General features: G+C 39.3%; 1 protein-coding gene across 1 annotated transcript in view; it reads left to right on the forward strand.

The window, feature by feature from the left end:
• The window catches only part of DCC (DCC netrin 1 receptor), a 782,001-nt gene that overhangs the window by 13,326 nt on the left and 755,839 nt on the right, over positions 1–12,836 (forward strand). The window contains exon 3 of the mRNA XM_024756807.1: positions 759–846. Within this exon, the coding sequence (XP_024612575.1) occupies positions 759–846 (88 nt within the window). The remainder of the gene's footprint in view (positions 1–758; positions 847–12,836) is intronic.

A 12,836-nucleotide genomic window follows, 5' to 3' on the forward strand; every position in this document is an offset into this window, starting at 1 on the left:
TTACAGCTAATTGTTAAGGAAGCTATCTATACCTCTTACACGGAGAGGGAATCACATTGGTGGCGGTGGAGGGGTTCTTCTTTTCACTTGAGGGTCTGTCAGGAAATTTTTCTCTGAGAAAATGACATTTAAGCTGAAACCAAAAGGTGAATAGGAGTTAGATCACTCCTATTCATGGGCAGATCATTCCAGGTAGGTAGAGTGGTGAGTTCAGAGTGCAGAAAGGAAGCCGCTGTGGTGACGTGATGATCAAGGTGAGGGATGAAGAGTAGGGTGCCGAGAGCCCAGCGGTGCACACACGGTGGTTCACATTCAGGATTTGGGAGTCCCTGCAACAGGACTCCCCAGAAAGTTTTAAGGAGAGGAATGGCAAGCTCTGAATTTCATTTTTTTTTTTTTTTTTTTTTTTTTTTTTTGGGTACGGGAAGCCCTGAATTTCATTTTATGTGATCCTACTGGTTGATATGTGGAGAAGAGATAGGCACAGAAAAGTATCACCTGTGGGTTGAATATGATAAGACGACAGAAGTGGCAATCCTGACTGAATAGAGTATTTTTTTTTTTAATAGAGATTTGTATAACTCCATCATCTAGATAGCACTGACTTTTTAAAAAGATGAAATGAAAATCACTTTCAAATGGATCTTATTTAAAATTAATGAAAGGGGATTTTATTATATATCTCTGCTCATTTGCTACTAAAAATTTGGGAATTATATTCTGGTTTGGAATATAGGTCCAGAATTTGATTTGTGCAGATGGGCACGCCCTGCCTTGTCTCTCGTGCTTACTCATTAGATTCTGGAAGTGCTGTCACACAGGATGGGAAGGCCTTCCTAGAAAAGTGTGAGTCTCTCAGACCTAGAAATAGTGGCCTGTGGTGCCTCTGAACCAGCAGGGCACACCGTATCCTACCAGAAAGCTGCACGGGACAGAAGAGAAAATTAAGATGAGATGAGATGTAAGGAAAGATGTCTTCCAACCATGAAAATGACATGACAGTTTCACGTGTTATTGGAAACCACGTAGGTACAACACTGTTTGAGCTATGAACATGCATGGGTCTCTCCCACAGGATTCTCTAACATACTGCTTCTTCCAGCTCCCTATATAATTGGCTGAGAGAAGGCTAGTATCTGACTGTAGCAAATGAGTTCATTCTTCTGGCAGGCAATCACCTTCTAGATGAGCCACATGGTCCTCGTTGCGGAAATCCTCTCATCTGAAGGATAACTAATGTTATGTACACATCTTCTATTCCAACCTGGGCTCTTCCAGCCCCCTTAAAAAGGTATATAATCCTTACAGGGTATCTGGGCACCAGAATTGGGCCGGGACAGAGATGGCCTTGGCAGAGGGCTCCGGCACCACTGGTGCTTCTGCATAGTATTGTCCACATGAGTAGCCTGCCCCCATCGAAATCAACAGGACCATAAGGCAATGTTCAGATCTGAAATTATTCCAAATGGGTTCCTGTGTAGTTACAACTCTGTACTTGCAGTCTTTGTGATTTCAATTTGGAAAGTCATTCAAGTGAATAATTTAATGTTGGGCTGTTCCTTCTGTTTTCCTGTCAAGCTCACAAAATTCTTAAAAGAGCTTTATTATGAGCAAACCGACTGTGTTTAACAGGACAGTGTGGGGCTACACTTGCGTTTGTTCGAAGTCTAAAGGGTCAGGTCGGATTTGACTTTATCAGCTTGACACTAGATTTTATAGGTGTGGGAAGCCAACTTTTTTAACTCTTAGATGGCGTCTTACCTGGAGAGAGAAAACCTAGATTATCTGTGAACAGACAATTGGCTATTGACCTCAGATGAGGTGGGAAGACTTTGACTTCACTAAGGAAAAATATCACCATTATTAAAGTCTCAGTGATCCTCTTCATTCATGCCTCTTGACCCCTGATTCTTGTACAAGTTTGATGGTCTCCTGGCCATGGAGGTACCTCAAATCACTTTTTAGAATTAGGTAAAATGCATTTTGCATTCACTTTTATCAAAGTTGTGTAGGCACATGATTTCAAGAGCGCTAGAGTTCTGCAAAGCTTGCTGTAAAAACATCACTCCTTTGCCACTACATCTCAACTCTTCTCCCCTTCCCAGAGGTAACCGCATTGAGGGACTTCCCTGGTGGCACAGTGGTTAAGAATCCACCTGCCAATGCAGGGGACACAGGTTCAAGCCGTGGTCTGGGAAGATCCCATGTCCCGCGGAGCAACCAAGCTCGCGTGCCTAGAGCCCGTGCTCCGAAACAAGAGAAGCCAAGGCAATGAGAAGCCCGCGCACTGCAAGGAAGAGTAGCCCCTGCTCGCTGCAGCTAGAGAAAGGCCGCAGGCAGCCACGAAGACCCAAGGCAGCTAAAAATAAATAAAGTAACTAATTAAAAAAGAATGAATCCCTCTAGCTGATTTTTATGGAATTTTTCTCCGTATCTCTAAGTAATATGCATACATTACTCCTTTTTAATTTTTCCATTTTGAGCATTATCTACTGACTTCCCGCTGTGACAAATATAGAGTTGATTTCCTTTCATACCCATTCACCTGTACCCTATATGTGCCCTGTTCTCATCCTTACATTCCCAATAAAGTTTTATCTTAATCTTGTTTAGATCGATATTCAGTGTTTACAGTACTGAAGCAGATTATACTGTGCGTACATTTGCTTTCCAGTATAATTTTTCCCTCTGGAGTTAATCATTGTCCTTTGTATGGTTTTGGTTTTTTGTTTTTTTTTTTAGTTTTAACGTCTTCTTCTCTTCATTACGAGCCTAAATCGCCTCCCAATTATTCAGACACTATCTGTAGATTGTCTCTTCCTGAGGCACTCACTCCCATAGACTCCTGACCTGCTCCAGTCTGAAAAGATTGACTGCTACTCAGTGGGCACTGCTATGACCCAAGGTCTTCTTTCATGACCATTCTGAGAACGCCCTCCTCTTCCCTTCTGTATGCAGCACCAGTTTCCTGAAGCTTTTGTCTTCTTTATTCTCTCCTTTTGGTGGATGATATCTCTCGGTAGCTTCCTGAGAAAGGATTCATGGGGGGTGGGGGAGGGTAGAATTAAAACTTTGCACATCAGAATATGTTTTTATTCTACACTCTCACTTTGTTAGTAGTTAAATTGGGTATAGGATTCCTATCACAATTTGAGGGTATGGCTCTATTGTCTTACAGCTTCCACATTTGCTTTTGAAAAAATCTGGTGCATTCTGGTATCTGATTCTTTTAGGTTCTCTGTCTCTTGGTCTCTTTGTCTGTCTCTTTTTGGAAATGTACAGGATGTTCCCTTTGTCTGCAGTGACCTAAAGTCTTATGATAGACATCCTTTGTTAGGGATATCTGTCATGGTGTGGATATAGACCTGTTTATTATGGATTTGTGTGTCCTTCAATTCTGGGGAATTTTCTTGAATTAGTTCGTCAATAATGTCTTCTCTTCCATTAGCTTCATAAAATGTTCCAGAAATCTTTTTTGTTTCTTTTCTTTCTTTTTTTTTCAGAGATTGGAACTCTAGAACTCATCCACTAATTTTGTTTTCTCTCTTATTTTACATATTTTTGCTCTCATTTCTAGACTACATTTTAAAAATTCAAATGGAATATTTCTATTGTCAATAAGTAATTTTTTAAAAAAATTCAAAATGCAGTCATGATGAATTAGACACCGAATTCAACACAAATACAAATCAGAAGATCTACCAGTGATTGTGTCATTATGGGTAGCATAAAATCTGTCTGTTGTTACCATAAGTGGGATAATTACTGTGGGTCAGAGAGTAGGCCAAAACTGAGGAATTGTAGAACCTCAAGGGTAGGCTAGAACATAAAGGAGAAAAGCCTAAAAAAGGGTAGGCATTGCTTTAGCAGTCCTTCAGACCAAATTACCATCCCAGAAAGGACATGAAGACCATATTTAAAGCACTCTGTCTGAGTTCTGGAGGGTGAAACTAGGCCATGGGAAGTCCCTACAACTGAGATACTTGAGGTCAGACAAATCACTTGATACTCTAACCCCAGATCACAAAGACACACAAGACAAATTCTAGAAGTAAAAAGATGGGTGGTCCTAAACCTCACCCTCAGGCACCCTAATTCCCTGATTTACGTCAACATGGCTAATTGCAGACCCACCAGCTTGTGAGCCTGAGCCCTTTAAGCTGCCTGGTCAGCATTGTCTCAGGACTGGAAATGGTGGCTTCTATGAGCTGAAAATCTTCAATGTCACAGCTGTGAAGAGTGGGCTGGGAAGAGTCAGAGAGGGATGATTGTGAGTATTTCAGACCTCCAGTGACTACCCATCACTTTCTCCACCAAATACAACTTTATTTTTCCTTTAACTGCCCCTGTTCTCTTGTTTTAATGGGTTTTCCTTCTCATACCCTATTTTTAATCTGATCTCAATGCCTGTTTTACTTCACCTGCACTTCTTTTTTTTCCTCTTCACAAATTTTGCCAGGTGGCCTCAGAATTCTACAGCTCTGCTCACCTTGAAGTAGTAACTTAAGTTGATCCAGAAATCTTCCCAAGATTTACCAAAAGAATAATATGATCGATACATCTTATTTACTTCCTGTCCTTTAGCAGTCATTTGTATGCTTACTAAAGCTTGCATTCCCTTTTTTCACAGTAGCCTAAAGCCTTCTTGAAGCAGAGACTATCTTATGTTAATCATCATTCAAACCTCCTACACACAGAATCAGCATAGATACACCAACACAGTGAGCACACCCAACTCCATCTGGCCCTCTCTACAAACTTCTCCTTGGGTGGCATCTCAGCTTTCCTTCAGTCTTACCTGCTATGAAAGACTAATCTCAGAAAGGAATAGCGAAGTAGAAACTAAGAGGAGTATTTTGGTTGCCAAGGATCCTCTCCATTCTCTTTCAAAACATTCCCTGTAGACAACTGCCCAGCAGGCCACATCAATAGCAGTCCCTTGTGTAGTCTGTGATTGATTAGCCAAGAGTACCTGCCCGTAGGTGGTCACACTTCCCCTGAGGCCGAAGCACCTTTTGCAGGAGGAAATAAACACTAGACTCATGCACAGAGCTCCTGACGAAGGCGGGCTCAGAAAGGCAGCCCATGCCAGGATCTGAGCAAAGCTGGGAGCCTAGGTGATCAATACACACCTCACTCCCCACTGTGCATAGCACTGCCTCTTGAAGTCTCGGCTCTGTCTTTGGATGTAGCCACGATCAATCATTAACTCCATTTCCCACCCCTCTGCTCCTTCTGGAGAATGGGAAGTAGGGCTGAAAATTCCAAGTTTCTAATCATGGCTTGGTCTTTTCTGGTGACCAGCCCCCATCCAGGAGCCCACCAAGAGTCAACTTCATTAGGATAAAAGACACTGCTTTCACCCAGGAAATTAGAAGGGCTTTAGGGGCTCTGTGTCAGGAACCAAGATCAAAGATCAAATATTAGAACTAAAGATACTCCTAATGTTCTTATCAGTTAGGAAATTACAGGGGTTTCAGGAGCCCTGTGCCAGGAACCAGAGACCAATATATACTTTTCCTATTATCTCACAGTGGGAGAGGATAGTTTTACTTCACTAGGAATTTGGACTTCATGTGTTAAATGAAGTAGATGATTTGGACTGAGATGACATTACAGAGAGAGAAACAAGAGACTGGGTAAGGCAATAGAGATAGAAAATATAAATTGGAAATGAAATGAATACCAGGTCCTCAGCTTTAATCCTTCCTTTCCTCAGAAGAGATCCGTACACACATGGCTGCTCACTCTTGTTTGGATCAGATGTTCATGGTTGAGTTTCCACTTCTAAGCAATCTTGTAATAACACTTTTATACTTTTTGAAATCTTTTTACACATATTATCTCATTTAATCGGGTGGAACAGGTTGAGCTTCCAATAGCATTCCCATTTCAAAGATAAAGTAAATGGAATGACAGAAGTAAAGTGACTTGCTTGAGGTCACGCTGATAGTGAGTCATCAAATTTTAACCAATGTTGATCATGATAAATGGTCAGGTGTTGAATGCTTACTACAGACCTTATGCTAACACTTTATTTTAAAAATTCCCAACCACTCTAGAAGATGGGTAGCGACATTTAGTCTTGCTTTATGGAAGAGAAAAGAGGATAAGTGACTTGCTAATGTCATATAACTGATAAGTGGCAGAGATTGGGTTTAAATCTAGAAATGCTTGTCTCCAGAGTCTGCGATCTTAACCACTATTTATAAATAGTTTGTCCCTGTAACCTAGCAATTCTCCTTCTCCTGATACCTAGTGATTCTTGCATAGTATGGTCACTTTTCTATTGAATCCCATCTCTCTCCACTGCAGGACCTTCATTTTAGTCAATTTCACTAGTTGTAGCATCATCTCACATCTTCTCTGCTGGCCCATATATATCGCTTCTTCCATATTTCATCTTCTGTATACCTCGCTTCTCTAGCCTCCCATCACACCAAATTCTTCAGCATTATTTGTATATATGTCTCTTCTTTCTCTAGTTATTTTGGAAATATTGTAAGCTATGAACAGTTTTCGTAAGTTTTATGTTATATTTTAATTTTTTGCAGTGGAATTCAGGCCTGTGAACTCCAAATGTAATCCTTTGATCAAAAGCACAGTCTCTAGATTCAGGAAGACTCAAATTCAAGTCCTGGCCCTGCCCCTTACTGACTGAGTGACAGTGGTCAAATTACGTGGCCTCTCTGAACCACCAAGATGAGTCTACTCGTCTGTAAAATGGAGATAATGGTCACGCCAAATTATAGGTCAGATGCAAGGAGTGTTCTAGGTAATCTATAATAGATATTTAACATAGTGTGTAGTAGCAGATTAAAAGTGATGCAACGATGGAAGCCGCTATAAATGTTATCATCATTATTAATCATAATTATGAAAAGAAAGCTATGAGCTTTGGGAAACATCCCACACCTGACATTTCTCTTGCTTAGTAAATCCCTGGTATTTCTTACGAGTCTAATAAATAGGAGTCTCTCCCATATAACTCAAGATGAAAAGTATATTCATCTATTTTGATAGAAGCCATCTCTTAGATATGATACCAGAAGTAATAGGTGTGTTGCTGCAGGAATACCATATTCCACAGTCAGGAAAAAAACACTCAGAAGTGGAAATCCACAGTGAGGAGTTCTGAAAATTAAAAATTACTTTACCTTGTGATATCTTCCAGCCCTTTACTGTCATTGGATCATGAAAACAGTACCATTCTTTTGAAAATAACTGTAGCTGACCAACACTTTTTTTTTTTACATCTTTATTGGAGTATAATTGCTTTAGAATGGTGTGTTAGTTTCTGCTTTATAACAAAGTGAATCAGTTATACATATGTCCCCATATCTCTTCAGTGTGTTTGTCGGCAGTCTATATATCTTCTTTGGAGGAATGTCTATTTAGGTCTGCTGCCCATTCTTGGATGGGGTTTTTTTTCATATGGTCAACAGGAGCATCTCTTGTTTCTCTGAAGCTGCTATGGGCTAATAAATGATTGTGATAAGGACTTAGAAACATGGCAGCCAGTTCTGACATGAAGCCGACAGTGTAATGAATAACAGAGTTTCAGGATCCTGCAACTTTGATTGCCCTTCCTCCTCCTATTTGCTTTGTTCATCTCCAAGAAGAAAATGATCCACATTTGTAATATCACCTAATCCTGCTGTTGGACATTAAACATTGATTTTAAACATTAAAACTGCTGAGCTTGTGGGTTTATGACCCTCAGATACATTTATTTATCTATTTTTAAATTTTAATTTCTTTATGTTGAAATGGCCAAATCCACTGAAATGAAAGGAAATGAGATCTGAAAGCTGTGACTTTTCATGAAGTGTATCCAAATACAGCTGGTCGGGAGAGGATGACAGGGGGATTTTGCTGCGGGTGCTGGCTGGAAGGGCAAGGCTGAAGTATACACATTTGTTATTGAATGCTTTACAATTTGGTTATGTTTGGATTATGGTTTTCAAAATATCTTTGGGTTTTGAAAACCTCAAACAATGTATCTATAACCCATGGCCCATCAGTTTTATTGTGGCTTTCATTTTAAAGAGAAAGTGTGGTTTTGCATTTGTAGTGAATTAGCTGTTTATTTTCCCAACTCTCCCATTTCATTATAGTGATGCAATTCATTCACCTAATGGTAAACATTTTTTTTCTAATGTCTGGTCAGTGCTTGGCTCAAACTAGAAGGGTTTCATTTTTAGAGTGTCAGTGTGTCGCCGTAAAACAATTTAGCTTTTGTGTTGACAAGGATGAGATTCCTGGGATTTATAAGTGCCTTTCCTAGGGAATTATGACTGTGTGCCCTGCTTCTCCCTTCTTCTTTGTTAATGAATAAAAGTGAGAAGTATTGTGAAGAGATTATTGTTGAAAAAATCAGTAGTTATTACTGATACCAATTATTTGGTGCCTGTAGCCTTAGAAAGCCTTCTTTGTCTTGCCAGAAACAGCTAAAGTGCGGTGACGCTCAGATGGTATCTCACCAAGTGTGCAGACTAACCCTTTCTCTGTATCGTTTTATTGCATACGTGCTCCATTTCTCAGGGCTAGGTGGTTTGCCTTTCTTGCCTCCCAAGACTGTTATACATGAAGCTATAAGGATCACTGTATTTTGATGCATCTTCTAGAATGTTGAGAGGCAATGGGAGGAGACAGGTACAACCTGTGTGAAAGATGATTTCCTCAATTGTTTGTTGAGATAAGTGCATTGTAAATGGGAACGTACTGTGGTATATTGGCAGGCAGGTCATTCGAGCCTCTGGATGTAGAGAATTACGGTGTTGTGTCTGTGTCCTGTCGTTTTATTTTGTACTGACACGAGCAGTTGCAGGAATGCACAGGCTAACATATCAGTTATGGAAGAGCTGAAATGAGGGCCTGCAGATGGATGAGTTTCAATAGCCAATAGTTGACAGGGTCAAGGGTCCTGAAGGATGATTTCGTTGACTTGTTGCATCTCTGGTGCAAACAAGGATTCAACCGCTATCAAAAGGGCAGATTGGTCTCTAGAATCTCCAGGGATCTATGTGAATAGTGTGTATTTGGAGAAATGATCACAAATAGTCATGGGCTTTGAGAATCACAAATCAGAAAGCATGTGCTCTGAGACCTTAGAGCCCATAAGATCAAATTCAGGAAAACTGGATTTTTAACAATTGTATGTATGTACGTACGCATTTATTTTCTCTAAATCTAGCTTCTACCTTGAATAAAACTACTATAATAGGAAAGAAAAAGTGTTAGCGAATAGGCAGTGTCTAGGGCTGGATTTAGTGGTCTGTTCTGTTGTTGGTTTCCTATTCTTTGGCTTGGTGGTCATGCCCAAGTCTTTAAGGAAGCCCTAACTAATTACTACTCCCTTGATGTTTCTGTCTCTTTGAATACACAGAAACAGGAACTACACCCACCTTTGCTGAATTATACATTCAGATTTTAATGCATGCAATTTTTCCTTCTTTGGGGATCACAGTTTTGTAGTATGCCGAGGTCAGTGAGAAACACTGACCGCTGTCAGAGTCCCACATTGGCTGTGATGTTTGGGAGGACTATGGATGGTCCTGGTTCAAGAGCTAGTTCACATGAGTCAGTTCTTTTAATGATAGACCCACAGAATGTTAGACGTGGCAGGGACTAGGAAATCACTTAGTCCAAGCTCTTCACTTTGCAAAGGAAGAAAGTGATATTTAAAAAAAAGAAGAAGATTCATTATCCAAGGCCATGCTGTATGGATGGGATCATTAGGAATAAAATTTAGGTTTCTCGGCTTTAAATGTTTTACAAACGCCTTGAAATATTGACTTTAAAGCTGAGTAAAATCCACTTATTTCAAAGATTTAATAACACAGTTTTTACGTAAGCAAATAATTTTGTGTAATCTTTACTGAACTTTTTTTTTTTTTTTTTTAAATGAACATTACATGTGATTCTTGTACAGAAGGGTCTGGGCCAGTGGGTTTTTATATGGAGATGGTTTTGCTCTTCCTCATGGCATTGATAAAGCCTGGAGACATTTGTGATTGTCACAACTGGAAGGGGAGAGGGAAGGGTATTGGCGTGTGAAGAGAGACCAGATAGGCTGCTAAACTTTCTACAATGCGCAGGTCAGCTGCCCCCAACAAAGAATTATACAGTCATCCAGCCCCAAATGCCAATAGTTCCAATATTGAGAAACCGTGGTCTAAGGGGTGCCCTTTGTTTTTCTTTTTTACTTATAAATCTTCCATGGTTCTAAGCAAAAATCCAACAAGAACAGGGCTTCTATGGACCCAAATACATCTATGTTACCATAATCTATATTTACAAAGAACTCTTGACAAGGTTGTAAAATACTGAAGGTGTTTGTGAGTACTGGGTTCTTACCCTTGTGTAAGAATTTTTACATAATTAAAAACTGGCACAGCTCAACAATAATCACTCAGAACACATGCTGGCCACAAGCACAAAGGATGGCACTGGTGGAATTCAGACCTTCTTAAGCAGATCGACACGTATGTGTGGGGAGAGACCAGGAAGACCAACAAAAATCTAGAAGGGTTAGGAAATGGCTGTATGAGAGGCTTTGGAAGACACCTTCTCTTGTTCAGGTGAACTCTCACAGTTTCTTGAGAGAAATCAGATAATGTAAGGACTCTTTGCACCCCAGGAGTTAGGCATCTTCAGACCTCATTGGTTTTCTAGAGCAGCTGCTTAATCTTTAACCCTGTTGCAAACAAGCCACTAGACTCTGCAATACCGCCCAACAAAAGAATAAAATTTGTCCATCTATCATTAAGATAACTGTTATTGATTAATCTCCTTGTAATTTTCTGCTTTTTGTTTTCAGATGTTGGTTATAAATCACACCCAAAACAGGCACCGAGACTGTGTTTGTGTCTATTATGTGGTTCTGATAAGGCTGGGCAGCGTTTTTCACCTTCCTGATGCAAGTTATTGAGATTGATTGAAGTGCTTTGCTGGTCCTATCCTAGACACTGTGTAATTAATGTTTCATTATGTTAATACATGCAAATGTGAAAGTGTGTGTTTGATTGGGAGGTGAGAGAACAAAAAAGGATTAAAGAGTTCACTCCAAAGTACAAATTAATTTATTGCATTGCTAACTGGCCTCTGAGGAATGAGGGAGTAGGCTTCAAAACAAAACAAAACAAAATGCACAAAAAGAAAGAGCTGTGCATGTCTGTGTCATTCAGAAGTGGTACAGTTGACAATTATAAAAAGGATATTCAGTCATATGACAGAGGGCTTGTCCAGGCTGTGGTTTCAGCAGTCCACATCTCCCTCTCTAGTAAAAGGGTTTAGGATGAGGAAGTTACAGATGATTTCCTCTTTACATACACAAGCGTTCATACCTATACAGAGTGCGTTAAGATCATACTGAAACATTCATGCAATATAAAGATCTTTCATATTCAATCAGTGGTTGACTTCATGACATTACTTTAGTTGTAGAAGGGATTTTAATCCCAAATCAATCGTCCACAGATCTACCCCAATGATTTGCTTATTATTGCATGTTTCTTCCTGGTCTTCATGGTGATAATTTTGATTATTTCCTACTATATCATTATATTTGTGTTCTGTGATTTACTTATCTATTTCCCTAATATTAAACAGTTAATATGTTTCAGGATAGCTGGATTTGCTATGATATCAAACATTGCAATGAGCTTTTCATTTTTATATATACAGTGATTTTTGTCCCATTGAATTATTTTCTTGAGGTAGCTTCTTAGGAGTGAATTTACTAAATCCTAAATTTTTATGGCTTCAGATATACATTGCTTTCTTTAGAAACATTCCCACTCCCAATATCTAGCATAAAGACTTATGGTTACTGAATTTAACTCAGCCTAGACTTTACTAAATTGTGATAACTTTAAGGTTGTCATATTAAGTTGTTTTGGCCAATCATACCTAAAGGTAGGTAAAAATGATCAAAACTTCCTTTCCACTAGATGATGCTATTTTGAATAGATTTTTTAAATGGGAAGCTGAAGAAAGAAGAGTTTAGAAAGTAAGATTCAGCCAGGAAGGGAAGGGCTAGAGGGAATTTTGAGAAGAGAACACTAATGCCAGTAGGAGAGCACTGGATACCCAGGAGGTGGAGGGCAGAAAAGGGCTTTGGAAGAGAAGGTTAGAGAATGCTACGTAAACACGATTGTCTCCTATCCAGGTTTATTTACAGGAGGTATTACAGGGACATCATTGTAATATATTCTAGCCTATTAGTGTGTTACACAATTTACTTATTTATTTTTGTTTAGGTTTTTGTTTGGGTTTTGTTGTTGTTGTTTTGGGTTTTTATTTGCTTTCATTTCTAGTGATTACTCGGGAGGAAGGGGCAGGGTGGGTATCTTTTCCTACTGTCTGTGGCTGCTTCCCTGCTACAGTGGTAGAGTTGAATAGTTTGTTCCACATGCCAAAAATATCTACTCCCTGGCCCTTGACCGAAAAAAAAAAAAAATGTAGACTCCCGATATAGAGAAGCAAATCTGACAGGCAGAAATGGAGTTTGGAATCAAAGATAAGATTTCAAATTCAAACTCATCCATTGGGAAAATTATAATTTGTTATAGTTTATTCCTCCCTAAAATCATCATAGTAATAATTTCATCAGCTGGTTGAAAATGAAATCATATAATTGGTTTAAGTATTGATCCCCTTGTTCTTCCCTCCTATAAATGAAGAACTTCAAAACTATGATTAGTGTTTGAGGTATCTAGTAGTTATTTCTGCACTCTGCTGATGTGGTCAAATGAAGATCCATTAGTACTATGTAAATTTAAAAAAAAGTATTCTGTATGAATTAATGCAACCAAAAATACCAACTTAATTTT

Source organism: Neophocaena asiaeorientalis, unplaced genomic scaffold, assembly GCF_003031525.2.
Source record: "Neophocaena asiaeorientalis asiaeorientalis breed wild unplaced genomic scaffold, Neophocaena_asiaeorientalis_V1.1 scaffold133, whole genome shotgun sequence".
In the NCBI taxonomy this organism is placed as follows: domain Eukaryota; kingdom Metazoa; phylum Chordata; class Mammalia; order Artiodactyla; family Phocoenidae; genus Neophocaena; species Neophocaena asiaeorientalis.